Source organism: Aspergillus pseudodeflectus (genome assembly GCF_044049435.1).
Source record: "Aspergillus pseudodeflectus strain CBS 756.74 chromosome Unknown BJX68scaffold_1, whole genome shotgun sequence".
Taxonomy (NCBI): Eukaryota; Fungi; Ascomycota; class Eurotiomycetes; order Eurotiales; family Aspergillaceae; genus Aspergillus; species Aspergillus pseudodeflectus.
The window spans coordinates 1,243,401-1,267,405 of NW_027263777.1; the positions used below are offsets into that span (position 1 = coordinate 1,243,401).

The window sequence follows — 24,005 nt, forward strand, 5'->3', positions numbered from 1 at the left end:
CAACCTCTTGGGCTTCAGATCAAAAATCTGGGATCATTAGTACTGAGTACCGTTCATTTCCGAGAGAACTCGAATATCGTCAAGTCTAGTGGACTTCTCAACGTCGGTATCTAGCCCAACCAGCTCGAAACTCACAACTATATATGTTTGGCGATAAACTCAGTTTTCACCACATAGATATCGGTTATTGCGCTACCAATACGATGACACGACAGGGAGACTGTGCATATACTCCCTTCCTATGAACTCCAGTGTATTGTATTCCCAAAATATAGTACAGTATACACTCAAGAACTAGATAGGCTCTATACCAAGAGAAACCCAAGTAACAAAGAAGAATATCCAAGAAACGAAGATGTAGTTTTGTAACCTTATAGCTTCATGCCAAACATTTGATGAACACGAAGACTCTGACGCATGCTGAGATCTAGCATAATCTCCTCACTTCCTCCGGGGATGGCATACGCGCGGACGTCACGGTACAGTCTCTCGACCTTGCCGCCTTGCCCACCGCGGCTGTAACTCAATCCACCGAAGATCTGACTGGCCTCGCGAGCGCAGTATTCGAAAGTAGTGGTCGACTGGGCTTTCAAGCTGGCAATGGCACCTCCAAGCTTGAGCATTGCCTCGGTCTCTTCCATCGACTGGCATTGGAAAATGATGTTCTCGAGCCAGTTGTAGCTGGCTTCAATTTGTCGGGCCATGTGAGCAAGCTTCATGCGGATGACGGGGTGGTTGACAAGCTTCTGGCCGAAAGTCTTGCGCTTGTGGGCGTATTTCATGGATTCCTCATAGCAAACGCGGGAGAAGCGGAGACATTGGATGATGATACCAATTCGCTCGTGGTTGAAGTTGGTCATGATCACTGAGTACAAGTATTAGATTGAGTTCGAGACCGACTTATAAGAAGCGAAACGTTCACTTACCCTTGAAACCCTGGTTCTCCTTGCCGATGAGGTTCTCCACGGGAACCTTGACATCCTCAAAGGTCACGTATGTGGTACCGCTGCTCCAGACACCCTGGCAATCCATGCGTCTTGTCTGGACACCGCCAGCCTCTCTCTCGATGAGCAGCACACTGATGCCGTTCATGCCGGGCCCGCCGGTACGGACAGCAGTGGTGAAGTAGTCAGACCAGACACCGTTGGTGATCCACTTCTTCTCGCCGTTGACAATGTAATGCTTGCCATCCTCGGACAGCTTGGCCTCGCAGGTCAGGTTGGCGACATCACTGCCGGCATCAGGCTCCGTAATGGCAAGACAGATGCGCTTGTCGCCGGCCAGGATGCCAGGAAGGATACGATCCACAAGTGGCTTCTTCCCATATTTCACCAAGGGAGGACAACCGATTCCGAAGCCGCCAATCAAGTTCCAGACAAGACCACCACTGCCGGCACGGGAGAGCTCATCGGTAAGGAGCATTTCGTGGAAGAGATCCCAGTTCTCGGGTGCGACGGACTGAACCCTGTGCGGGGTGTGCTGGACGGGGTACTTGACTCCGAGCAGACCTGCGAGATATCCACGCTCACCCATCTGCTTATAGATACGGTCAGGAACCTCCTTGGCTTCATCCCACTCGGTCACGTATGGTTCGATCTCGGTCTCAACCCATTTCCGGGCTTCATCGCGGAGAGCGGCATGGGTCTGGTTGAAGTAGGGAGAGTGGTACTATGTGCAATCAGCAACTGAAGCTTGTTACGTCGCAGATCAGATAGAAGACTTACGCCCTGGTACCAGGATGGATCCGCGAACGGGATCAAGTCGCCGTACGGCTCCTGAGGCTCCGCGGACTTTGCGGCGGCGACATCAACAACTGCAGCTGTTTGAGGCTTCGCGGCTTCCTTCTTGGGCGCGGAAGCGGGTGCTTCCACCGCCTTCTTGGTGTTCAGCGATCCAACCTGCAATTTGGACTGGTACTTCTTCAAGATTCCTTCATTGTGGTATTTCCAGAATTGTTTTGAGGCGTCCTTTCCAGCGACCCGTGTGAGGACTAGAGAGAGGTCACAAGTCAGTATCCGCCGTTCGGGCGCGTATCGGGCGTCACAAACTTACTTTTCTTCCCACCTATTCGCGCATCGACGTCAGTATCACATGCAAACACAGGTTTCAAATTGTCGCGCTGGAGATTACATACCTGGGTGCTCGTCCTGGAACTTGGTCAAGTCGTACACATCATCGTCAACGATGATCCAAAGATTATCGGGCTTGTTGTGCGACGCCACGTCGTCCTTCGTGAATGTCTTTGCCATGATGACGGAGAGAGGTTCTTAAGCAAACAAAGGGTGTGGGGGGCACACAACTAGGTAGGTATGGGGAAGAACAATCTGGGGTAGGAAAAAGTTGGGAATGAGGGAAGAGGTGGTTTGATATAGGAGCGACCAGGGTAGCAACAAGAATGGTCCGCCCACCGAGTTCGATTGAATGCCAGAACCAAAGGTGGATATTTGATCTCGGACAAAGCGCCTAAAAGAGGTCGTCAGACTTGCAGGCGCAGATTGTTTGGCGAGCTTCCTCGGCGGATTATGATGCGCAAGGCACTGATACCGGCAGTTCTTCACATGTCGGGCTGCTGGCGACCACAGTGATGGCACTGTGACTTTCCCTTTCTCATCCCTGCATTCAGCCAGCGGTTTCTTTTCCATACATGGTCAGCGCTGGCACTTTTCCTGATAATCAGCTGGCCGAGGCGCACCGACACAGCTGAAATCTCTTATTTCTGATTGGACCAGATCATCTTCTCAGACGTCACAGCCACTAACCTGAAGAGGAAGATACCGAGGCACGTATTCTACACGTGATATTATGATCTCAATGAGTCGTCGTCGACCCTGATCCTCCCAGCTCCGACATGTGAACGTATTTGCCTTATTCGGTTTGATCATATGCCGATACTCTTTCCCAGTGCTGAGTTGAATGAGCTCATATCGCATCGCCTACCAGTTGAGGGCTAGGTCCTCTGAAACCCTGAAGATCGGGCTTGCTGAACCTGATCGGTATTCCCCAGTCGATGAGTTACCGCCGGAACAACTCAGTCGATAGTCAGTAGTACATGCGCTCCGAATTGGAGATTGCCCGATTGGCTCGCTACCATGTGATTGAAGACTTGTTGGAAATAGGCGACTAGAAGACATGATTCACATTCCAAGATGCTATGCAGTATCTAAGTACCGCCCTCGCTCGAGACATAGATTTATATTAATCTAGTAATACAGCCCGCTCCGATGCAGCACATCCTCCGCAATGCTCAGTAGTCGCCCTCTTCATCACTGTGGTACTCGAACTCTTCGGGAACAGGCGCTTCTTCTCCATCCTCATCCTCATCTACTGCGGTCAGTACTCCTGCCGCAGCAGTAGCCCCCGACGTTGCGGTGGACTCGGCGAAACCGGTAGAACGAGGGGGTGTCTGTAGACCAGCACCGCTGATAGCTGCTTGTATGCGCTCCTGCAGGTTTTCTGGGGGGGCAACAGGTTGCCGTGTTTCCTTGCTGGCCTTGAGCTCGATAGTCTCGCGGGGTTCTTCTGGCTTGTTGTCGAGCACGACAACAACACCGCCGGTGGGCTGTATCAATGAATTAGTATGTTTATAACATAATGGGGCTAAGACACATACTCGTTTAACCGGCTCGTACCGTGGGTCCGGGAATGTGAGGTACTTTAACTGAGCCGGAAGAACTCTTGACATGTTGTCTAGCTCATAGCCAACCTTCTCGCGCTCAACCTTCTTCTTCTGACCCTCAACGGCCTCCTTCTCGCCTTCCCTTGCCTCTTCCTCGCCCTTAGTCGCTCCTTCATCAGTCTCCATCTTGTCTGGGATTTGATCCGAAACCTTAGGAGTGGTAGGGGTTTGGTCGATCTCCATGCTTCCTCGTCTTGCCTGCTTCTCACGGCGCTGTGCTCGTCGTTTGGCCTGTGCAGTGGTTGAGAGAACCGCAGTCTTCACCTTCTCCGGCGCTTCCTCGGCTTTGACTTGTTGCTCAGGAGGGTAGTCAAAGAGACTAGGTCTGGTGTTGCTGTGAAACTTGAAGTATGGGACTTCGAGTTTCTGGTCAACACCGATGACCGAGGTAGGGGCGAAGCTCAGCGAAAGAAAATGGGTAAGAGGGAACCAGTACCAGTACTGGGTGAATACTGCAGCACCCACGATACCAGGCATGTTGAGGTTGCCTGTCTGAGTTTGCAGGCTGATGGTACAATTGCGACCGCCGGCGTCAATGATACCAAGAGCGACAGCACAGCCAAACTTGGCCATTGCATCCTCGTGCCTGTCACCAACCATCTTTAGCATGGTCTTGCGTAGTGTGCTGACGCGAGGGTTCATAGCCTCGTTCTGCTGCACCAAAACCATGGCCAAAGCAATCAGGGCTCCCTGGCGTACGAAGTCGGTAGAGTCCTTGAGCATCGGCTCAAGGAGATCAATGGCTTCGTCAAGGCCAGTACCTGCGCATGAGATACCAAGAGCCATTGCCGCACCATATCGAACGTGAGGATTGTAGGATTCAGAGAGCAACTCCACCATCCGGGGTACGCTCTGGTGCTTTCTGAAGAGGATGAAACCCAAGCTCAGAACAGCAATTCGGCGGACGTCATCGTTGACATCGCTAACAGCCACGTGGAGAAGCTTGCGAACGGCCTTGTTGCTGCTGGTACCACAGTAGGCGAGAGCAATGGTCATAATACCACCATAGCGTAGAGTTGGATCGGGGTCACCCAAAAGACCGTTGATTAGCTCATCTGCGGCTTCCTGACGACCATACATGATCAGAGCCATGCCCATGGCAAGACCACGAACGATCTTCTCGTGTTGTGTATCATGAGCATACTGAATCATGTCTTCGAGCACCTTCATGTTGCCAGTACCAAGCATGACTAAACCCATGGCAAGACCGACGGCTTCACCGTTGAGAGCAGAGTCTGTGTAGAGAACATTCCGGAGATCTTCGTAGATACCCTCATCCCCAGTGGCCATGCCTGCAACGCCAAGACCCAAGGCACCACCGTGTTGAACAACCTCTTCGGTCGCCTTCTTGAACTGGTCACGAATATAGTCGATAGCCATTCCGCCGTGGTTGGCATAAATCAAACCGAGCGCGTACAGAGAACCACCCCCGCTGTAAACAGACCCAGCACCGCTAACACCTGCAATGTTGTCCTTGGGAAGATATGGTTGTAGAAGTTTCTGTCCCTGGCTCAAATTGCCACGGTGAATGACACCTAGTGCAGCCGTAGCAGTGAACTTGGACCAGTTGACTGCTTTGCCAAGCCACTCTAGATTGTCGCGGAAGAACTTATCATGTGCTGTTCCGGCATGCATGAAAGCATTTGAGATGGTTACTGCAGTGTGGAAGATTGAGTTGCGAGGCTCCAAACTGTCCCGAACCTTGTTAAGGACGGCTATATCCACCCTGTTATTTCGGTGCAGGAATTCCATGTTCAGCTGAATTGTCTTCAGGCCATCAAGGATATCCAGGATATTCTTGAATGCCGTCCGCGCCTCAGGCGTCAGTTTAGATTCGTCATTGCCGCCAATGGATGAAGATTGGCCCTCCAGCAACGTATCGGTCTCCTTTGGCTCCTCCTGGTCATCTTTCGCTGGCGAATCTTCCTTCTGTTCCGGAACAAGTTCAGCAATCTCCTGATGAACTTTCTGGAGGAACTCCTGGGTACTGTTGTCGTAGAGATCAAAAGAAATCTGATAGGCAACAGCCAGCGAACGTGCATCGCCCTTTTCTACCAACTGGCGAAGGATGACGGAAGCCATGGAGTGTTCATTAAGGTATACGACACACTTGGCAATTGAGAAGTAATCGGGGGCGGGGATTTCGTTAAGCAGATCGAGAATGAGTTTCAGAATCTTGAAACAATGTTAGCTTGAATTCGCAAATACCAAGAAATGAATAATACCTCATTGCGGAAACCTCGCTCTTGAACGATGCCCATGCAAATGTCCAGCACGTATTCCATCAACTCCTCGCTTCGGCGGGACTCGCCATTCTGCTTGTTCTCGTCCGCGCTAGCGCGAATGATAGCCCGGCGAAGCACATCCAGGTTCTTGGCTTCAATTGCGATACCAATGACTTGGCGATAGCGCTTCTGGACAAAACACTGCTCAAACAAACGCTCAATGACGGATTGCAACTGGCTTTGAACTCCTCGCTTGAGAACAAGAGGAATTTCGACATCCTTGATGCCAGTATCTTCGGGGATAGCGCCGTCCGCTCCAGGTCCTTCCTGCCTGGATAGTAATGACTTTGATGGCAGGGCAGATTGTGAGAATGGTGTGATCGGCGACGTGAGGCTGGCAGAGGTGCTGGTGGCGCCTTCAACGGTGGTGGGGAACGCGGTGTTCAGGTTGGCGGGTTGATCGCCGCCAACAGGCCGTTGGGAGGCGGATAGCGTAATGAATGTATCGACGCATTTGGCTAGAAGAAAGACACTGTATGAGCTAGACCCAATTTGCCAAAATACAATGCAAAGCGCATACCAATGATAGTCTCCTCGAATTCACCGCCGTTGTCTAGGTTGAAAAGCTTGCCAGCACCTAGAGCAAACACCATACTCTCGTTGTATTCTTGAAGGTGGTAGTAGACCTTGGCGGCGACTAGAGCGGCGAGGCCGCGCTCGGCGAAGGTTTCATCTTCGTAGAGCGCCTCTCTGAGCAATGAGTGTCAGCATACTCAACATTTCAGGCGAGCTGAGAGATTCAATAAGGGACGGCGGGTGAGACAAACATTTGCGGAATGGAATCGACGACCTCTGTCCAGAGCAGGTCGATCTGAGAATCTAACGTCTTCAAAGCGAACACTCTCAGCTCTGGGTCAGGCTCCGAGAGAAAGCCAACCAGACCTGCTGCTGAAGCAAGCCCAACCATGTTTATCGAGCACCACCGGGCTGAAGGAAGGATGATGTTATTGCTGGGTAGGAGGCGACAGCTTTGACGGAGCTTCACGCGGACGACTTCGGAGGCCGGAAAGTGGAAGCAATCAGACTCCGAGTAGATAAAGAAACAAAGAGCAAGTAGTACAAGGATCAAGGATGGAAAAAAGTTTGAAAGTACAAGAAGAAGGAGATGTGAAGAGCAAGATGAGAGCACACGTCAACGGACGCCAGGCTGATGGAAGCTGTCGGAAAGGGTTCCCGTGGTTCCTGCAGCCGGCCCTAGAGCTATCACGTGAGGACACCACTGCCGCGTGATGGACAGCCGCATGTGAGCTGCTTTCAAAGGACCCTTTAAATATGAGGACAACCATAGCAACCTTGTCTTTAGAATGTGCACTTCTTTGATTGTTCTCACCACCTCTTACTTCTAGACAAGCGTGCTGTGGGCGCCTTGTTTCTTTAGAGCCTTTTCTTCGCTGTTGGTCCCCTCGAAACTGCATTATTTACTGCATAATGTCGACAATTCTCCCCCAGAACATGAATCAGAGTCTAGTGCCATTACCTCTTAGAGCCTCTCGATACCACCAGGACCCTATGATTCATATTGAGCGACAGGCAAAGCATATTCAGCGTAATCTACAGCGGCTCATAGACGCCCAAAGTGAAGGGCTTCTAGCTGGCTTGGGCGGCCAACAACATGAAGGAAGTGCTATCAACCAGAGCCATGTCTCTTTCGTGGAACCCCCAAAGTTTCGAGGCGCTTCAACGGTACCTATCCGTCAGCCGCCGGCTAAGAAGATAGGACTACGCGCCGCAAGGGAAGGAATTTTTACGTCCATGTATGACCTGCTGAGGCTCCGCGAAGAGGAACAAGAGTTACTTAGTCTCCGATTGGAGGAACGGGACCTTGGGTTGCACGAGATTGAAACGTTTAATTCCAAACGAACTGGGTTGGAAAGTTCTATCGCCGCCATCAATGACAATAGAGAATCTCACCGGTCGAAGGAGCTGAAGGACGAAAGTTTCAGGCTCGAGACGGAGATACACGAGATGGAAAACAAGCTGTCGCAAATGAGGGCAAGACATCAACATGTTGTCCGAGAGCTTTCTCAGATTGAGAACACCGTCGAATCCAAATTGTCTTCATACAAGGAGTCTTTGTCGCTTTTGGACTCGGACATTCGACGATTTCTTAGGAACCCACCTGTGAAGCCGTCGGCAAAGAGCACGGGTGGTGAAAACTTCTACTCTCTAAAATCCAGCCGACGCACACTTGAGATGGCAGAAGAACACTGGAAACGGGAGCAATCCGAGTTGCAACAGAGGCAGCAGCAGGTTACTGCGGAAATCGAAGCGCTTGATGAAGGTGGCGGGTTGTGGAAGGCTGTTATAAATGACATCTCAGGGTTTGAAAAGCGTCTGAAGGCGATAATGCGCCAATCAATCCAGTCTCACTCTCAACTTCTGCAAATGGACAGGTCTTCAGGCAGCAATGGTCATGGTGACATGGTCCGAGGTATTATGGAGGATCTCTCGCGGACGACAGACCTTGTAGAACAGCATTTGGACTATGCAGAGGAGCGGGATTGGAAGCTTCTCGTCTGTTGCATTTCGGCAGAGCTGGGGGCGCTTCGCGAGGCCCGAGATTTGCTCCTGGGCGTCTTTAACGTGCCGGAGGACGATATTTGGCCATCTCAGGAACGGAAACTTGACGATGATCACAAAGACACGGATCATAATACACATTCCGATCCTCTTGGTGTCGATGATTCGGAGCCACCAGCTGACCTGTTGAGAGACGTGCGGAGCCAGTCCCACGAAGCAGCTTCGAAATCGGAAGAAGAAGAAGAAGAAGATGACGATGATGAGCCCGATCCTGCATGGTTGCTCCCCGAGACGTGATTAGCTAGAACAGCCAAACTAGATATACTGGTCTGTCCCACCGGACAAGACTTGAGATATAGCCGGCTTGCAGGGCCTACATACATTCTTACCTTTGCACCTATAACTATACAAAAATTAGAGAACAGCAACTACCATCTCCATAAATGGCACATGTAGCAACCGTGAACCCTAACAATTCCTTTCTCACCCCTGAGGCTTCCCATCACACCCAACAGCAGCCCCGTCCCCATACGCGCTCGGCTCACCATCAGTCGACCGCCCAACGCCATGCACCATATCAACCGGCCCCGTGAACCTCCTCCGCGCTGACACAACCCAGGTGCCGATTCCCACGAGCGCAATAACTCCAATTGCCGCACTAGTATAATTCATATTCTCATCATCAACCGGTGCCAGAGAAGGAAAATTGAAGGTCACGAATGCGAAAAGGAGGAATAAGAGGCCCAGCGCATTTAGGGCTAAAGATAGAGGGAGGGCGAGTGCGAAGGAGCCGGTGAATGCGGTCGTGCGATGATTGGTGATGTAGCCGAGGAGGCGTGATAAGAGGGGAAAGGCATAGGATATATCTTTAATATGTTCGAGACATTGATTAGAATGTGAGAAGGGAAGTAGGGGGGTTTGAGTGGTATACGTACAAAATCCGGTAGTGGATATCGAGAGAATAGTATTGAAACCTGTTATTGTACCAAAGTATATAGAGTTGAATGCCATCTGGACAAGAACTGTAGCGAAGATCGCGTTGAGAGGGATGTGACTTTTGCTTGTTACTCTGGACAAGACTTTGGAGAAGGGTAGCCCGTTGTCCCGCGCAAAGGCGAAGAGAGATCTAGAGCCCTCAGCGAGTAAACTCACTGCGCAGACAAGGTTGATGACCGTTATCATACTTGCCATAAAACACGCGCCGACCTTGCTATTCGTAGAGTCATAGAAGATCTGAATAACTGGAACACCCGTGCTTGACGCAGCGGTGTTGTCGATATCGCCAAGACAGAAGCATAATGTCAATAAGAAGACGAATCCAGTCACAGATCCCATCCCCACAGAGAGTACCATGGCTATGGGGGCATCTCGAGATGGATGTTTCATCTCTTCTGTCATATGGCTTGGAGCATCGTAACAGCACATCCCAAAGAAGCTCTGAAGGATGCCGATGATCGTGGCCATTGCCTGGCCAAAGCCGGTGAAGTTCTGGAAATCTTGGAAGACGAACGAAGGGGCTTGTTTGTTTGAGTTCGTGGCGAGGAGGGTCACGGTGATGATCATGAAGGAGCAGATGTTCCAGATGAGGATTGCCCGGGACAGACGGTTCAGTAGGTGCGGTGCGAAGACGTTGATGGTCAGGGACCAGGCGACCACTGCATAAGTAACCAAAACTGTGTGCCAGCGCTCAATCGTGAAGCTAGGAAAGACCAGGTTTGCCTGGCCGAGGAGGAAGTTGGCTGCAAAGGAGTTGTTGACCGCACCCATCGCAAGAAGACCTCTGTGGTGTCAGCTGGAGTATATGTATAAAGGGCGAGAATATCCACCTGTGAGCATGAACCATCCAGTGATGTAGGACAGTTCTCGCGACACTTTTGGAGGCGCCAGGAGAGCGACCCAGGAGTACTGGCCCCCAGCGACAGGCCACAGTGAGCACATTTCCGCCATCGAAAAGGCGACAGTAAGAGTCAAAACACACACACCGATCCAGCCGAATATCATGACTGGAGGTCCTCCAGCAGTGACTCCGATAATGAACCCTCCGCTGAGGGCTGTCCAACTGGGAAGTTGTTAGTTGGAGCAAAGGCACATGGCCTTTCACTAAAACTCACCATGTAACAATGCTAAAGCTAAAGCCGATCATGTCCAAAAGACTGAATGTCCTCTGGAGTTCTTGCCTATAGCCCAGGTTCTCAAGGGCAATATCCTCGTTGACACCCGGCGCAAAGGCGTCCTCTTCGGAAGGGGGGTTTCTCGCTGCTGGAACATCCATTTCGACCATCAATTTTTATCCTCTTCTCTTCCTCACTGAAGCATCACGGAAACGATACCATTATCTACCATCTTGACCTGACCACGCTCGAGAGAGCTTATCAGTGTCTCCAATTGCACACTGATAAGGAACGAGATGTTTGAGATCTGAGGAATTTATTACCCTCTGCAGTTAGTCGTTGGAGATTGCCTCTTATAGCCAATGCATCATTGGCGATCAGAGTTTATCTATTGCATTCGGCTTCGTCAACCACGTCAGCTTCGCTGCAGAGCTCGGCCGATGTGATCCTCCGATGACACATTGCAAGCCATTTCCGACATTTAAACCTCACCCCACCGCCTGAGAAGAAAATTGTAAGCAAGGAGTGCTGCCAATGACTCATACTAATGTTCCTTCATTTCATAAGTAGCGGAAATCGTCTCTGATCATACATGTGGTCAGCACAGAGGGATTCCTACCGCTGGCTGTGCAGGCGCTGATCCCCCGCATCCTGCTTCCAACAAATGGCACTCGCAACTTTGATCGCTCTCCTGCTTGGAGGCCTTCTATCCCGATGTCTCTACCGATTGTATTTCCACCCTCTCTCAAGAGTCCCCGGACCAAAGCTTGCCGCGTGCACCTCCCTCTGGCTCGCCTACCACACCTACATCGGAGACGAATGCACTGTGATATTCGGGTTGCACAAGAAATACGGGTCTGTGCTCCGCATTGCCCCCAACGACATTGATATTGCCAGCGGAGACGCGATTGAACCAATATACCTAAGTCGTGGCGGCTTCCCCAAGACCTCTGTTTACTCAAAGTTCGACATTGAAGGCCACACGACGATATTCTCAACCCTAACCCTACCCGAGCGGGCAAACCGCGCGAAGGCAGTGGCACCGTTGTTCTCGACCGCGTCGATCCGCGACTCCCAGGATGCATTGAACGGTGTGGTCAGTGATTTCGTCGAGCGAATCCGCCGCGATGCAAAATCCGGCCAGCCAGTGAACGTGCTTCAGATCGCACGAGCTTTGGCGATTGATGCTGTGACGCTGTACTTGTTCCAGGAAAGATATGGCGCTTTAGATGAGAACGTGAATGTCATGTCTGCGTCGCCGTTTGTCGATGCGTATGTCGGGGTTGGCGCCTTTTTCAACTTCACTTGCGGTAGACTAGGCGAATACCTGGTAGGTCTCGTTGAGCATCTTACTCAAGGGTCGGAGACGGCCAAGTCATTTATCGCCATAGACGAGTACACCCGCCGGCTGGTGAAGAGCTCTGCCCCCAAGAGTGGCAGCTACCAGAGTCGATTGCTCGAACGGGTATCAGAATCTCAGTCGCAGATTGAGGTAAAAGATGTCTGCTTCGCGGGCACAGATTCAACGGGCATGAACACTGCCATGATCATGTGGTATTTGGCCAAATACCCTCAAATGTCTGTGCTTCCTCTCGAGCCCCATCTCAATCTTCTCAGAGAGCACTGACCCAAGGCGAGTTCAGTTATAACCGGCTCCGCGCTTCCCTCGACGCTACTAAAGCCTCCAATCTCTCCCCAATCACAGATCCTTACCTCCGCGGCGTAGTCCGCGAAGGCCTGCGCCTCTCCTGGGCAAATCCCATCCGCCTCCCGCGCTCCGTCCCCGCACACGGCTGGCAGTACAGATCCCACTTCTTCCCACCCGGCACAAGCGTCGGCGTTGCCGCATTCCAGCTACACCAGGACGAGTCCGTCTTCGCTGACCCGCAAGAATTCAGGCCTGAGCGGTGGCTGAACCCTACGGATGAGATGCTGAACAACTTCTTCGCATTCGGGAAGGGGACGAGGGCATGCATTGCGCAGAATTTAGGGACCATGGAGGTTATCTTGGCGACACTGGCTGTTGCAACGGCGGATTTGCTGGCGGGAGCTAGGGCTATTGGGGATAGGATTGAGATCGCAGAGTGGTTCAATTCGAGGGTTAAGGGGGAGGAGATACTTATCCAGTGGGATAGATAGCAATAAGCTAAAAGGAGACATACCTGGACTTCCATAATCGTGCTATGAGTCTATAGATAAGTCCACAAAAGCGGTCCTCAGGAATTGTGGATACGGATAGCAAGACCGAAAAGGATATCCGCTTTCCTAACAGATGAGCTTTCCTCAAACAGATTAGGAAGGGCCGGCGGTGGTCGCTCTTGCCTCACTCGATGATAATTATAGAGGGAAGGAACAACCCAAGGGGCTCTTTCCTTGTCTTGTGCACTGCATCTTCTGGGGCAGGTGCATTGGGCGAGTCGTTCTTTCCTTAGCCTGCGAGAAGGGTGAGGGCCGTGGCTTCCTTAACGGTAGGCTATTCGTGTGAGGAAGGTACCATGGGCATATCGTGCTTTCTGAATTACTCATATCGAACAATGCCCGCGCTCACCGGGAGATACATACATCGACACAATCTGGAACAACCTCGGCATAACCTAGCAACCTCCGCTCCTCAATTCCTACACCACGAATAAGGGCAGCAGCAACAGAACTAAAAGTCCCCCGTCGAGACCCCAACCTCTCTCGGCACATGCACCCCATGGAAGCCAAATGCCACAACTCCTTCGACACTCGCCCTGCCAACCTGACTCAGCGTCTTCGCATCAAGTACAAGCAAGTAACTATTTCCAATCAAGCCATCAAGCACAACACTGAGCAGCACGCCATCATCCTCCCGCTCGCCTTGCGGATCCGGAACGAAGATTGGCTCACCTGGAGACTGCGCGTGCGCGGACCAGATGAGCGTTTCCTGGGAGATGGAGTCGAATTTCATGATTCCGTCAAAGAAGGTTGAGAGGCCGCGGTCAATAACCGCGTAGGTGTACCGGTGGGGCCGGGTTACGTAGCTGGGATTTAGGGTTGGGAGTTCGGGGGAGAGGGTCTGGAGGGTTGTTGAGATGAGGGGTGCTCTTAGGGCTGAACCAAAGTCAGAATCGGAGTTGGTGGAGGGAATGGCCGGAAGTCGAAAACGTGAGATCTTTGACTGTATTTTCCCGCCATTGTTCCTGGCATTGGCGGATGGACGAGCTTCTGCGTCGGTCGATGAGGAGAGAAGGAGCTCGTAGTAGAGCTTCTTCATGGGGTCTGTGTTCTCAAAGGAGACGCACTCGGCAATAACATCTGTTTTCGTGGGATCACTGGTGCTCTGCTCCTCCCACGCATTGATGGTATGGAAGCAGAAGAACGCATCGCTCTCATACGTAGCAACTAAACCACGACCCTGTTTCCGGTCCACGACGTACCATTTCGCCGGAAGCGAAGGGTCAAAGTCCTTAAGCGCTCCCATGTACGAGCCCTTTGCGAAGCCCTCGGGTGATAAGTGCGCGTTCCACGTGCAAATGATGACATAGTCGGCCGAAAGAAAGAAAGAGTGCATGTAGGTCGGTCTGCCAGGGAAAGAAGCGAGGATAGTCGTTTCGCCTGTTTCCGCCGAGACACGAAAGACACGGTAGGTGGGCTTGGGGGCGAATGAGAGGTTGTAGTTGTACATGTCGCCCGTGTCCGGGTCCGACTTGGCGTGCGAGGCCGAGAGGGGTCCGTTTAGGTCTTGGTGAAGAGCGGTCTGGTTGGCGATGCCGAGGGGCTCAAGGGTTTCCGGGTCAATCTTCTTGTAGCGGGAGTTGTCGGTTTTGGCGTATAGGGTGGTTATTTCTTTGTATCGAGAGCCTTTCTTCTCTCCATTCGTCAAGGTAGATGTCGAGGTACTTGGAGGAGTCAGACCGGGCATGTTGACTGAGAGTGTCACCCCGATGTTGTGAAAAGTGGCTTTATCTTCGTCGCCCTCCTGCTCTTTTTCCTCTCTCTTCGTATCCCCTTCCTTCTCCTCCTTCTCAAACGTGCTCTGCACCTTCTGATACATAACCTTACACGGATCCCGCTGTACACCGAAAGTAAACCGCTCCAGGGACCCTGTCTTACGCGCCTCTTCAATCAAATCATCAGTTGAGAAGCGGGAATTGTAGAACACGCGCATGACCGAGCCCCCGCCAGGTTGAGCTTCCGCGACGAGCTGAAACCGGTGCGTCTGGCTGAACCCATCGAACCAGTGCGAGACTTGGAATGTGTTTCCATGCTCTGTGTCAACTTTGTACCGACCTGGGCCTGTCCTGTATAGGACTCCTGCGGCGTAGGACGGGATGTGGCCGGTCACAGCGAGCTCCACGGGGGCCTTTTGTTCATGGTTTCCCTCAAACTGTGCAGTTCTAGTTAGTTCTGTTTTCCCATGGAAGTAAGGTTTTACTTACACCTCGGTCGTTGGGCCAATTGTTGTAATGGCGCGAGGTGTCAATTGTCTGGATGCCAGGCATTTTTATGAGATCTCGAGAGTTTGGTGGGTGGTGTAGTTGATATTTCGGAGATGGATCTGCCTGGGACGGATCGGGTATTTATAGACGATTTGCCCTTGACAGATCGTTTCTCATGGGGGACGACTCCACGGCCGCGGTTGGTCTGGAAACTTGGAAGGTAAGCTGCACTTCTCTGGGCGCATTGGCGCAGAAGCGACTTGCGAATCACCTTGATGATTGTTCTATCTCTCGCTTAAAGTGCTGGCTGAGTCGCTAGCTATTGATATGAGCGGGACAAATGCCTGTTTAGGGGTGAGTTGGTGGACCTGTGTTCGAAATTCAAGCTGTAGCTGATCTATCATGTACAAACCAAGAGGCTCCTCGCAATGTGCTCCTAAATGCTCATTTCGCTAAGATTTCATATCAAACAAACATACCCAGATATGCTCAAACATACCCCAACGTGCTAAGGCAGTCGACTGTACGCTCTATATATGATATCCGCAGATGCGTAGAAGTTTTGCGGACCCATGTCCCAAGTGGACCGTGATGGCTCGCCGAATTGCTGGACGCCAGCGGCCCCAATATCTGGAGTATGAGCGGGAACAGTGTCATACCCCGCAGCGGATAACCCCCACCCCCGCGGTGGAGACTCTAAAGTATTGCTCTTCGTGCCTCCCAGACGTTCATATGAGCAATTTCTTCCTCGCGACTGACACTCCGAGCAGGGCTGTCCTCCCGAGCATGATCTCTTCAGTCTCGCGCAACCGTCGCAGGCATGTTTCTCTTTGCCGCCTAGTCGTGGTTCGGGGACGGGCTGGCCGGTTTGAATACGGGCGGAGCACGATTTCCAATGTCGTCGTAGTACGTCCCTACAATGCAACCAGCTGTTAGTGTATCTGCAGAGCGGAGCCACCTGCAGGGGTAAGTACTGACCCTCGTTTATATAGAGAACCGCAAAAGTCGCACATAAAGGGCCTGTCCGTCTTGTCTGGTGGAGTTTAGCGGGTCTTTGAATACTGAATAGACTGCAGAATTTCTACTTCAAGGTTATCTCACATACGCGTTGCAGTGTGGCGCTTGAAGTGATCCAATCGCTGGAAACCGGAGGAGCAAATGTCACATTTCCACGACACGTTTAAGCTCGACGGGTTGGTTTTAAACCGGATGGTGTCCGGCTGCCCGTAGGCTAGGTCCATAAGCGACTCGACGGGCATTTTCGAGATGATTACTTGGGTCTCGCTTCGTGAAAAGCAAAGTTTCACGTTGGAGAACAATGTCAATGATGGGCGATGGCAGGCATAATGATGGATCAGCGGAAGTCGTCGGTCATGGCGAGAAGCTAGGCTGCCTAATAGATAGCCACGGAGGGATTCCCGTAGAGAACATGCTAGATGAGTCAACAAGTAAGCCAGAGCTATTCACAAATCGTCAAAGGGTGCGAGCGGAGTGGTCGCTGGCAGTGAGTAGTCTCTAGCGGCGGGATAGAAGGACCGGCGGGATTCCCCCGCATCACGCAGAGTCGCAGGGGCCAATCTCGTCTCCCCCTTCCCGAAGAGGAGAGTGCTTCGCTCAACCCGAAATTCCTGGAACGAACAATTCCCTGGGCCGCCGACGCACATTCAAATAAGAGTTCGCTGATCATCAGAAATATCCCACAGTGTACCATTGACGGCCTGCACAGACAGCCACTCCTGACATATTTCAATATCCTCCTCATCCCTGCCAAACGGGACTCGTAGCGAGAGATAACTAGCAACCGATCCTGATTCCGAATCGCTGTCGCCAGCATCCGCATCGCCAGAGCCAGAGCTGCTCCGTAAAGCATGCAGTCGTCCAACAAAGGATTCCTCCCACGTCCTTTGGTCGACGTGTGTGCTATGCAGGAATCCCTCCGCGGTATTCACGATCATAAGGCGCTGAAGCGAAGGCAGAAATTCCGAGCCAATCTCTTCCCCAGGGACCCCATCAGCCAGGCCGTCGGGTCGAACAAGGACTAGGTGAGTCAGGTTAAGACACTGGCGCAGACCCTCGATGAACTGGCTAGACTCGATGGCCACGTTGTACAGCGCGAGACGCTGCAGGCGCGGCCAGAAAGACCAGATCGCTGGCTCCTGCATCCCTTCCTTGGTGCTCAAATAGAGCTCGTCTCGGACGGAGCAAAACTCCTCGAGCATTGCCATGCGCTTGAATGCCTCTCGGAGGATTGGGCGAACTCGTAAGTGATCGTCCTCGGGATAGAGATATCGGAGGGGCATATCGATAACGAGCCGTGCAAGGCCACTGCAGACTGCCAATGACAGGTGATCTAGTTGCCGTGCTATGGAGGGCTTGTTGAGGTTCTCAGGAGGAAAAGGGGAGAGAAAAAGCCCAGCCGGGAACGGACAGTGTCCATTCTGACTTACAAAGGCGTACGGAGAGACGTCCAGTAACCTGTCCAGTCGCTGACTGGTATCGATATAAAGACAGTGCTTAATCAAGAGGTGTTTGGCGGTTCGGGATACCAGCCTGCAGACCAAGGTCAAGCTGCGAAGCGTGCGAGTCACGATGTGTTGGGGGCCGAACACCACAGGAAGAGTTGAGGGTATTAGACACTCGACGACATGCAAGATCAGCTCTGCAGGGAGCTCTATTTGAGCCATGACGATCGGAGATGATAACCTTGGGTTGAAAAGAGGTACGATTATGGATACAGCCTGGTCAACCCCTGGTGTTGCTTGCTCAGGCTGCCAGTGTTTATCTGAAAACACTGTACCCCAGAGAAATGAACCCACCAGACCATAAATAGCTCTAGCAAACCAATGACATACACTGACACACTGAGCCTCGCTCCCATGATTCACTTGCTCATGTGCTCGAAAAACGCGTAGGTCATCTTCACAGTTGAGCTGACAACTTTGAAGAAAGCTCAGCATCATGTTCGGCCCAATACAGTATTGTTATTTTTCATGCCTAACTTTCCCGACACAGTGCGGGAAAACTGGGACTAAGTACCGTAATTAAAAGGTAACGCCTCATACCTACCATCATGATATGTACTTGGCAGTGTTGCTCGTTCCTCCAAGTGGCAAGCCATACAAAATAAGGTAAGCACAGGAACTAACAATTTGGCTTCTTCAACCAGCTTTGGATGAACTTTCCCAGATTTTCTCTCTACCCAAGCGAAGAATGTGGACCCGATTTTGTATCGGTGATTATTCCCAGTACCGCAGATCCCGACCACGCGAACGCTCAAGTAGTCCATATGCTGTACGACTGACCCTAAGCAGTGAGCACTGTCCATCTCTACGAGCATGAGCGCACATCTCTGATATTTCTCTTTGTTTCGATTCCGCCCGGCCAAAGTAGTGTAGAGGCTTCGAGGACAACGCCCTTTTTCCTTCGAGGACCCGGGGAACGTCCATGCGGGCCCATCGCTAAACTCTATTGTTTTTTTGGTTCGGGCCCGGGGACCATCCTGTTGACGCCATATTGACCAAGCCGTGATTCATTTCTGGTCCCCGAGCGTAAAACCTTTGAAAATGTCTTCCTAGCACTGTGCCTACTGCTTCGGTTGGGACTTTCGCGGATGGAGGCTCTTGGCCTCTGCACCCTTGCTCTCGCATAGACTGCGTCCATAATGCTGACTCCGGTACATACGTCGCTGGGTGCTTTGCTGCTCTGGCAAAGCTCCTCCGGCCTTCTGCTTCACAATGGCGCAGTCTTTGGCATTTCCTCACTTCTATCAGGCGCGGTGTTAAACCCGAGCCGAGACAATATCCCAATCATCGCAGGGCTAATTTCGAGTGTCGTTCCGGTTTATCTTCTCGCACCGACGCTGTTACCCAGCTACCCAGCAGCGCCGAACTCGGTGACATCACTGTTAGCGACGGTTGGCACCGGCTTTTTGCTTGGTTGGGGAACAAAGGTAAGACATCGGCCCGCGCGAAAGAGGCTGGTAATCTAACAGGCTGCGGGTGTAACAGAGCGGTCGAGGCTGTACATCGGGCCATATGCTTTGTGGTATCTCACGTCTGTCGCCGCGCTCATTGATCGCAACGGCGATCTTCTTCACAACCGCTCTGCTGACGGCCAACTTTGTATCCGAGATTCCGCCCTGCCCGGCCGGCACTCCTTGCTATACGCCTGTCTATCCCTCGAAGTCGGAACTGGCATTCATGTTGGGGGCAACAGTCATCACGTTCTTGGCAAACACACTGGTCATACCTAGGGTGATGAACCGTTCAGAAGAGTCGAGGACCATCTTCTCCTACCTGGCGGGTCTTGAATTCGGTGTCGGGCTAATTGTTTCTGGCATGGCGGATTCAGCCAAAGTTCTCCAGTTCTTCGGGTTCCTCACCGATCCGGCTCGATTCGACCCTTCCCTAGCGCTCGTCATCCTCTTTGGGGTAGTTCCGTCACTTATCACATACTTGTTCCTGAAACCCGGCCAAGGCACAGACCGCAAGGAAGGAAAGCCGGCGAAACCCACTCTCGCGGAATCTTGGAGGATTCCCACTACCACAGTGGCTGACATTGACTGGCAATTTGTGCTTGGCGCAATGGTCTTTGGTGCGGTCTGGGGGTTACGAGGAGTATGCCCAGGTCCCGCAGTCCTGCGTTCAGTGCTGCAGCCAGTGTGGGGATTTGCAGAAATGAGTGGCTATATGATTGGCAGCTCCATATAAGCACGGAAATCCGGGATAGACGGGGCGTTTCCAGATAGTAGCTGACTTGCTGGAAGGCAAACGACACAGCCATATGCTATAGACTTAGACTTCTCAAGAATTACGTTTCAAAGGCTCTGCACCGAACCTCATAATCTATGATCCGGAAAGAATCAGCGCGACTCACATCAAAAGCATGAACAGCATGTGTATTAGGTAGGGCGGGAAATCTACCGTGTAGATACATTCGAGGAACGAGAACGGGGTATCGTAGAATAGAATCAGGTAAAGCTTACAGTTCAGTTTTGTCGGAGCGCTTCTTCTTAGCTGCAGATTCATCCTTTGTGGCCCTTGCGTCTTTAATGAAACCTTCCAGTTCCATCCATTCAGCAGCAAATCCGGTAATGAGAAGACTCCAGTCTTCGACAGTGTCCATATCCAAATGCTCCCCATCGTCTTCAATTTTATGCCAGACTTTGGGGAATCCATGCATGGGTGAGTAGTCGATAAGATGCATAACTTCCACACCACGCCTTAGGAATGGAAGGTGATCATCCTCAACCCGGTGATAGGTCGAAATCTGATGCTCGTTTTTAGAGCTATCAGGAAACCAAGATCGGCCCCCGGACTTAAACAGACCGAGGTCCCTGAGGCGACGTTCAATGTTCGCCAGTTTTTGGTAGGCCCAATGAGTAGTCGGGTAGTAAGATATGATGGTTGGACTCTTGGCTCCCAACAAGTCCAACAGAACAAATAAAGATATGGAAGAAAGCGGCGTCTTATAGATCGACATGGCTGGGTTTACTTCGGAATCCCAGTGTTGAGCCAAAGAGCGAGATCCGTACAAGGAATCAGTATCAGTCCAGTACTTGAAGGCTTCCTCTCCGTCTAAGAAAAGGACTTGAATTCCGACGTGGTCGTCTAGCGAGGAATGGTGGTCGTTGGCTTTCATTGACTTCCACTTTTCTGTCAAAGCGTCATCAATACTCCGCATTGCATGCATAATCATGGCGCAAGGCGCTGCACTATCAATGGCGCCAATGAAATCTTTCGGTTCATATTTACTATCGTAATGCGCCACGAGCGTAAGCCTTCCGACATCACCCTTGGATGCCCACGGAGGGTCCCGAGATGCGATGAAATTTACAAATGGAACCTCCTTCCCATTCGACACGGGTGTTACAGATGTAGAGTTCTGAAATTCGATATTCCATGTAGAAAGCGATGTTCGGAAGAAGTCGACAAAGTGGTTCAGCACGGCGGTGGACCCTGGAGTACCAGCGACACGGGGGATGAGAATGGGCGAGAGGATAGCGCCGTCGTGAATATCAAAGTCTTTCCCGGCCCGCGGTAGCGACTTAAGAGATTTCTCCGAAATATCCTGATATGCTTCGCTAGGGGGTAGGGCGAGGAGGATCGCGAGGCATATTGAAAGCAGCCAGCGAAATACACCGAGGTGAGCGGACTGCATAGCGACTGGAGAGTGCAGATAGAGCGTCAAAACAAAGCTGTAATGAGCTAGCCCGGTGGCTAGCAAAAGCTCCAGGCAGCTTCGGTATGGACAGAGGGAGGGACTCCACAAGATAGACTGGAATGATAGATAAATAGAGAGACCAAGAGGACCTTCCGGGTTCTCGCAACTGCAAGATGTCTTCTGCGACAGGCTAACCCCAATTGGGCGTCAGCAGCCAAGACTCGGGATCTGCGGTGGTTCGGACAATCATAGGAAACTTTCCAACTCGACATGCCTTGAGCTTGCTTCGCCATCGACAACAGCAATTGCTGCATCTCCTGAGACCTCCAGTGCTTAATAGCGGCGGCTCCAGGCTATTACTACAGTCGAAATGAGAGTCCCAATCCTGTTCCATGCGCAATTGCGGTCTGCGCTTCCCCGACCCGTGCGGAGAGAGCTCTGCAACAGCTTGGTTTTTCTCCGAACGAAGACGACTCATAATGCCCCTCGACTTGCTAAAACAGAAAGCTCGAATCCAAAATCTAAAGAGAACACAATCAATGCAACACGAAGCTCCCTACCCTCTTTCCCGCAAACAAAAACCGCCATTCGAAAAGGTATTCCGCGCACGAGGCCCAATCTATGCTGGATTCATGCTAAAATAGCTTGCAGGACCCCCGGAGAAGATATTGATATACCATGGAGGAACCGGCCGCACAATTTTCTTGGGAATGCTGCGGATAACGACCATCTTCCTTTTTGGCGTCAGTTGTCTGGTTGTCGCTCCTGCTTTCATGTCGGCCGACTTCCCATCATATGTAGGGCCAGCTAGTAAGGGATCCCTTCTTGCGCATAATAGGTTCGCACCAGTACTAACGGAACCCTCAAAGTCATCATTGGCGGCGCGCTACCGATGCTATTCGTATCTTATACTTCCGCTCCTTTCGTCAACTTTGTTCACCTCGCTCTCCCCGTCTCCGTTCGACGATCGCGGGAACAGGCCCTACAATACGCCAAGCAACTTCCTCCAACCGCCACTTTGTATATCAATACCATGAAGTTTACAACAATTCCGCGGCAGACACAGGTCAGGTTGGGGGATCTCGTGCCTGACAAGTCCAAGGTCCGCCCTGTGAGCTTTCGGAATCAGAATCCGGCTCCCCTGCCATGGTGGCGAGGGAAAACCCTACGCCAGTTCTATACAACGGAGAAAAGCAAGCCGGGAAGGGAGTCAACCACTTTCTATCCGGAGCTTTGGGAACACGTCTACAAACAGATCTGCAATCGTTCCCCGAAGAGAAAATAATGAAACCATTATATGTAAGATAACTTGGAACGCGTTCGCCCGTAGAAGAGAATGCGGACTTTACAGAAGCTGTTATATGCTGATGACTGTAGTCAACCCGGGCTCTTGCGGGAAAGTGAAATCTTATAAAAGATTCAGACAGAGCAGCGCTGGATTCCCTGGTATTCTGCTCAATGGTGCATACCCGCGCCTGCTGTGAACCCTCAACTTCATTTCACCTCACTTCCCCCGGCCTCTCGTGTCTTGAAACTCGTGTCTCTCCCTCATCTTTTACTCTCTCCCTTTCCTTCTTCTCTCTTCCTCTCTTCCTCTCTCCCTCCCCCTTTCAACCACCTCTTCTAAAGTCCACACACTCAACCTCATCCACTCTCAGCCTCCACCCTTCAGTCTTAACTCGCGAATATCAACACTTTCTACACGCAACCAGCCTACAGTATCAACCATGCCGAACGCAGAAAAGAGCAAGCAGGACTCCATCTTGGGTATCACCCTTAATGATGCCAGGCTGATCCTCCTCGGTGTTATCCACACCAATAGCGAGGGCAAGGTATGTTGAATCACTTGCTTGCTAGCTCCCGCATAGCCTGTCCTTTCTCTATTCCTTATCACGAACATACTGACCTGCGAAATGACAGATCGATTACGAGAAGTTCCCGTACAAAAATGTCTCCACTGCCACCAGTGCCTACGGCCAGGCGAAGAGGAAGTTAATGAAGGCCAACGCCACACCCGCCGCAGACGCATCCACTACTGTTGCAACTCAGGGATCTGATGACTCCACTGATACGCCTTCTGCAAGCGGAACCGCACCCGAGGTGACGCCCAAGAAAACACCTACCAAACGCAAGAAGGCTGCCGCCGCTGGAGCAGCCGGTGAGGACGGCTCAAACATCAATGCCGATGGTGAGGCGTCCTCTGCGCCTCCCAAGAAGCGCGCGCGAAAGTCCCCGGCAAAGAAGAAGACTGCTGCGAAGAAAAAGGAAGATGACGTCGACGAAGACGGTGACAAGTGAGTCTACCGTCTTCTTTCCCTTTACTAATACCCGACCCATGGTGCATGTGTAACGCTATCTGACAGAAGACTAACATATGGATGTACTAGGAACATGGACACCACTCCGTCTAAGAAGGGGTCCAAGGACGCGGAGGCCAGCACTGCTCCCGAAGTCGAGGACGAAGACACTACGATGAAGATAGACACTGAGGACAAGGCTGACGGCGAAGCTGGAGAGGACGAGATCATGGACGAAGCCGATGCGGAAGTCGACGTCAAGGGAAAGGGAAAACAGAAGCAAGAGGAGCAGGAGGACGAAGATAAGGGAAGCGAAGAGAGCGATTCCTGATTCTCCTCAGGTCAGTTGGCGTGTTAGTCACACGGCAAGGTTTCTTCTCGTGTGTTGAGGTTGATGCGCATGTTCTTCTCCTTGATCCCACTCGCGCGGGCTTGATTGTGAAGCTCGAGTTACTTTGGAGGTTCTGGGAATTTGAGTGGCGTCTAAGGCTTTGTTTTCTTCTTTTTTCTACGGGTTTGGAAGGATTTAAGTGAAGATGAATCTTGGTGGT

At 51.7% G+C, this 24,005-nt stretch overlaps 12 protein-coding genes across 12 annotated transcripts; 5 read left to right on the plus strand and 7 right to left on the minus strand.

The window, feature by feature from the left end:
- Positions 1 to 231: 231 nt before the first annotated feature.
- BJX68DRAFT_223211 (putative acyl-CoA dehydrogenase) lies at positions 232 to 2,683 on the minus strand. Its single transcript, XM_071038109.1, has 5 exons — positions 2,135 to 2,683; positions 2,053 to 2,064; positions 1,725 to 1,990; positions 927 to 1,668; positions 232 to 865 (listed from the first exon to the last, which is right to left on the minus strand). Exons 1-5 carry the CDS (start codon positions 2,247 to 2,249, stop codon positions 372 to 374), a joined length of 1,629 nt encoding a protein of 542 aa, XP_070905838.1. The 5' UTR covers positions 2,250 to 2,683; the 3' UTR covers positions 232 to 371.
- BJX68DRAFT_223219 (proteasome regulatory particle base subunit RPN2) lies at positions 2,630 to 7,099 on the minus strand. Its single transcript, XM_071038110.1, has 5 exons — positions 6,729 to 7,099; positions 6,482 to 6,651; positions 5,902 to 6,419; positions 3,611 to 5,851; positions 2,630 to 3,559 (listed from the first exon to the last, which is right to left on the minus strand). The coding sequence occupies exons 1-5, from the start codon at positions 6,866 to 6,868 to the stop codon at positions 3,245 to 3,247; spliced, it is 3,384 nt and encodes a 1,127-aa protein (XP_070905839.1). The 5' UTR covers positions 6,869 to 7,099; the 3' UTR covers positions 2,630 to 3,244.
- A 143-nt stretch (positions 7,100 to 7,242) lies between these two features.
- BJX68DRAFT_11395 (uncharacterized protein) lies at positions 7,243 to 8,871 on the plus strand. The gene has a single exon (XM_071035959.1). The coding sequence runs from the start codon at positions 7,390 to 7,392 to the stop codon at positions 8,776 to 8,778; it is 1,389 nt and encodes a 462-aa protein (XP_070905840.1). The 5' UTR covers positions 7,243 to 7,389; the 3' UTR covers positions 8,779 to 8,871.
- Positions 8,872 to 11,027, minus strand: BJX68DRAFT_11394 (putative GABA permease). The gene is made up of 4 exons (XM_071035958.1): positions 10,593 to 11,027; positions 10,308 to 10,540; positions 9,417 to 10,259; positions 8,872 to 9,347 (listed from the first exon to the last, which is right to left on the minus strand). Exons 1-4 carry the CDS (start codon positions 10,760 to 10,762, stop codon positions 8,965 to 8,967), a joined length of 1,629 nt encoding a protein of 542 aa, XP_070905841.1. The 5' UTR covers positions 10,763 to 11,027; the 3' UTR covers positions 8,872 to 8,964.
- Positions 11,028 to 11,091: 64 nt separating this feature from the next.
- BJX68DRAFT_11455 (cytochrome P450) lies at positions 11,092 to 13,029 on the plus strand. The gene is made up of 2 exons (XM_071035974.1): positions 11,092 to 12,170; positions 12,236 to 13,029. The coding sequence occupies exons 1-2, from the start codon at positions 11,257 to 11,259 to the stop codon at positions 12,729 to 12,731; spliced, it is 1,410 nt and encodes a 469-aa protein (XP_070905842.1). The 5' UTR covers positions 11,092 to 11,256; the 3' UTR covers positions 12,732 to 13,029.
- A 1-nt stretch (position 13,030) lies between these two features.
- Positions 13,031 to 15,183, minus strand: BJX68DRAFT_11414 (carotenoid oxygenase family protein). The gene is made up of 2 exons (XM_071035967.1): positions 14,996 to 15,183; positions 13,031 to 14,943 (listed from the first exon to the last, which is right to left on the minus strand). Exons 1-2 carry the CDS (start codon positions 15,056 to 15,058, stop codon positions 13,243 to 13,245), a joined length of 1,764 nt encoding a protein of 587 aa, XP_070905843.1. The 5' UTR covers positions 15,059 to 15,183; the 3' UTR covers positions 13,031 to 13,242.
- Positions 15,184 to 15,408: 225 nt separating this feature from the next.
- On the minus strand, positions 15,409 to 16,456 carry BJX68DRAFT_11431 (uncharacterized protein). Its single transcript, XM_071035972.1, has 3 exons — positions 16,101 to 16,456; positions 15,974 to 16,028; positions 15,409 to 15,909 (listed from the first exon to the last, which is right to left on the minus strand). The coding sequence occupies exons 1-3, from the start codon at positions 16,252 to 16,254 to the stop codon at positions 15,504 to 15,506; spliced, it is 615 nt and encodes a 204-aa protein (XP_070905844.1). The 5' UTR covers positions 16,255 to 16,456; the 3' UTR covers positions 15,409 to 15,503.
- A 203-nt stretch (positions 16,457 to 16,659) lies between these two features.
- On the minus strand, positions 16,660 to 17,679 carry BJX68DRAFT_260565 (uncharacterized protein; the record flags this gene model as incomplete). Its single annotated transcript, XM_071043907.1, has 1 exon — positions 16,660 to 17,679. The coding sequence occupies one exon, from the start codon at positions 17,677 to 17,679 to the stop codon at positions 16,660 to 16,662; it is 1,020 nt and encodes a 339-aa protein (XP_070905845.1).
- A 588-nt stretch (positions 17,680 to 18,267) lies between these two features.
- Positions 18,268 to 19,839, plus strand: BJX68DRAFT_11515 (YeeE/YedE family protein). Its single transcript, XM_071035988.1, has 3 exons — positions 18,268 to 18,305; positions 18,383 to 18,944; positions 19,003 to 19,839. Exons 2-3 carry the CDS (start codon positions 18,657 to 18,659, stop codon positions 19,702 to 19,704), a joined length of 990 nt encoding a protein of 329 aa, XP_070905846.1. The 5' UTR covers positions 18,268 to 18,305; positions 18,383 to 18,656; the 3' UTR covers positions 19,705 to 19,839.
- Positions 19,693 to 21,306, minus strand: BJX68DRAFT_11458 (glutaminyl-peptide cyclotransferase family protein). Its single transcript, XM_071035975.1, has 2 exons — positions 19,980 to 21,306; positions 19,693 to 19,839 (listed from the first exon to the last, which is right to left on the minus strand). Exons 1-2 carry the CDS (start codon positions 21,152 to 21,154, stop codon positions 19,833 to 19,835), a joined length of 1,182 nt encoding a protein of 393 aa, XP_070905847.1. The 5' UTR covers positions 21,155 to 21,306; the 3' UTR covers positions 19,693 to 19,832.
- Positions 21,307 to 21,334: 28 nt separating this feature from the next.
- On the plus strand, positions 21,335 to 22,702 carry BJX68DRAFT_11520 (uncharacterized protein). The gene is made up of 4 exons (XM_071035992.1): positions 21,335 to 21,753; positions 21,809 to 21,967; positions 22,027 to 22,456; positions 22,535 to 22,702. Exons 1-3 carry the CDS (start codon positions 21,528 to 21,530, stop codon positions 22,440 to 22,442), a joined length of 801 nt encoding a protein of 266 aa, XP_070905848.1. The 5' UTR covers positions 21,335 to 21,527; the 3' UTR covers positions 22,443 to 22,456; positions 22,535 to 22,702.
- BJX68DRAFT_11518 (putative histone h1.3.) lies at positions 22,548 to 24,001 on the plus strand. The gene is made up of 3 exons (XM_071035989.1): positions 22,548 to 22,989; positions 23,078 to 23,451; positions 23,545 to 24,001. The coding sequence occupies exons 1-3, from the start codon at positions 22,885 to 22,887 to the stop codon at positions 23,783 to 23,785; spliced, it is 720 nt and encodes a 239-aa protein (XP_070905849.1). The 5' UTR covers positions 22,548 to 22,884; the 3' UTR covers positions 23,786 to 24,001.
- The last annotated feature ends 4 nt before the right edge of the window (positions 24,002 to 24,005 follow it).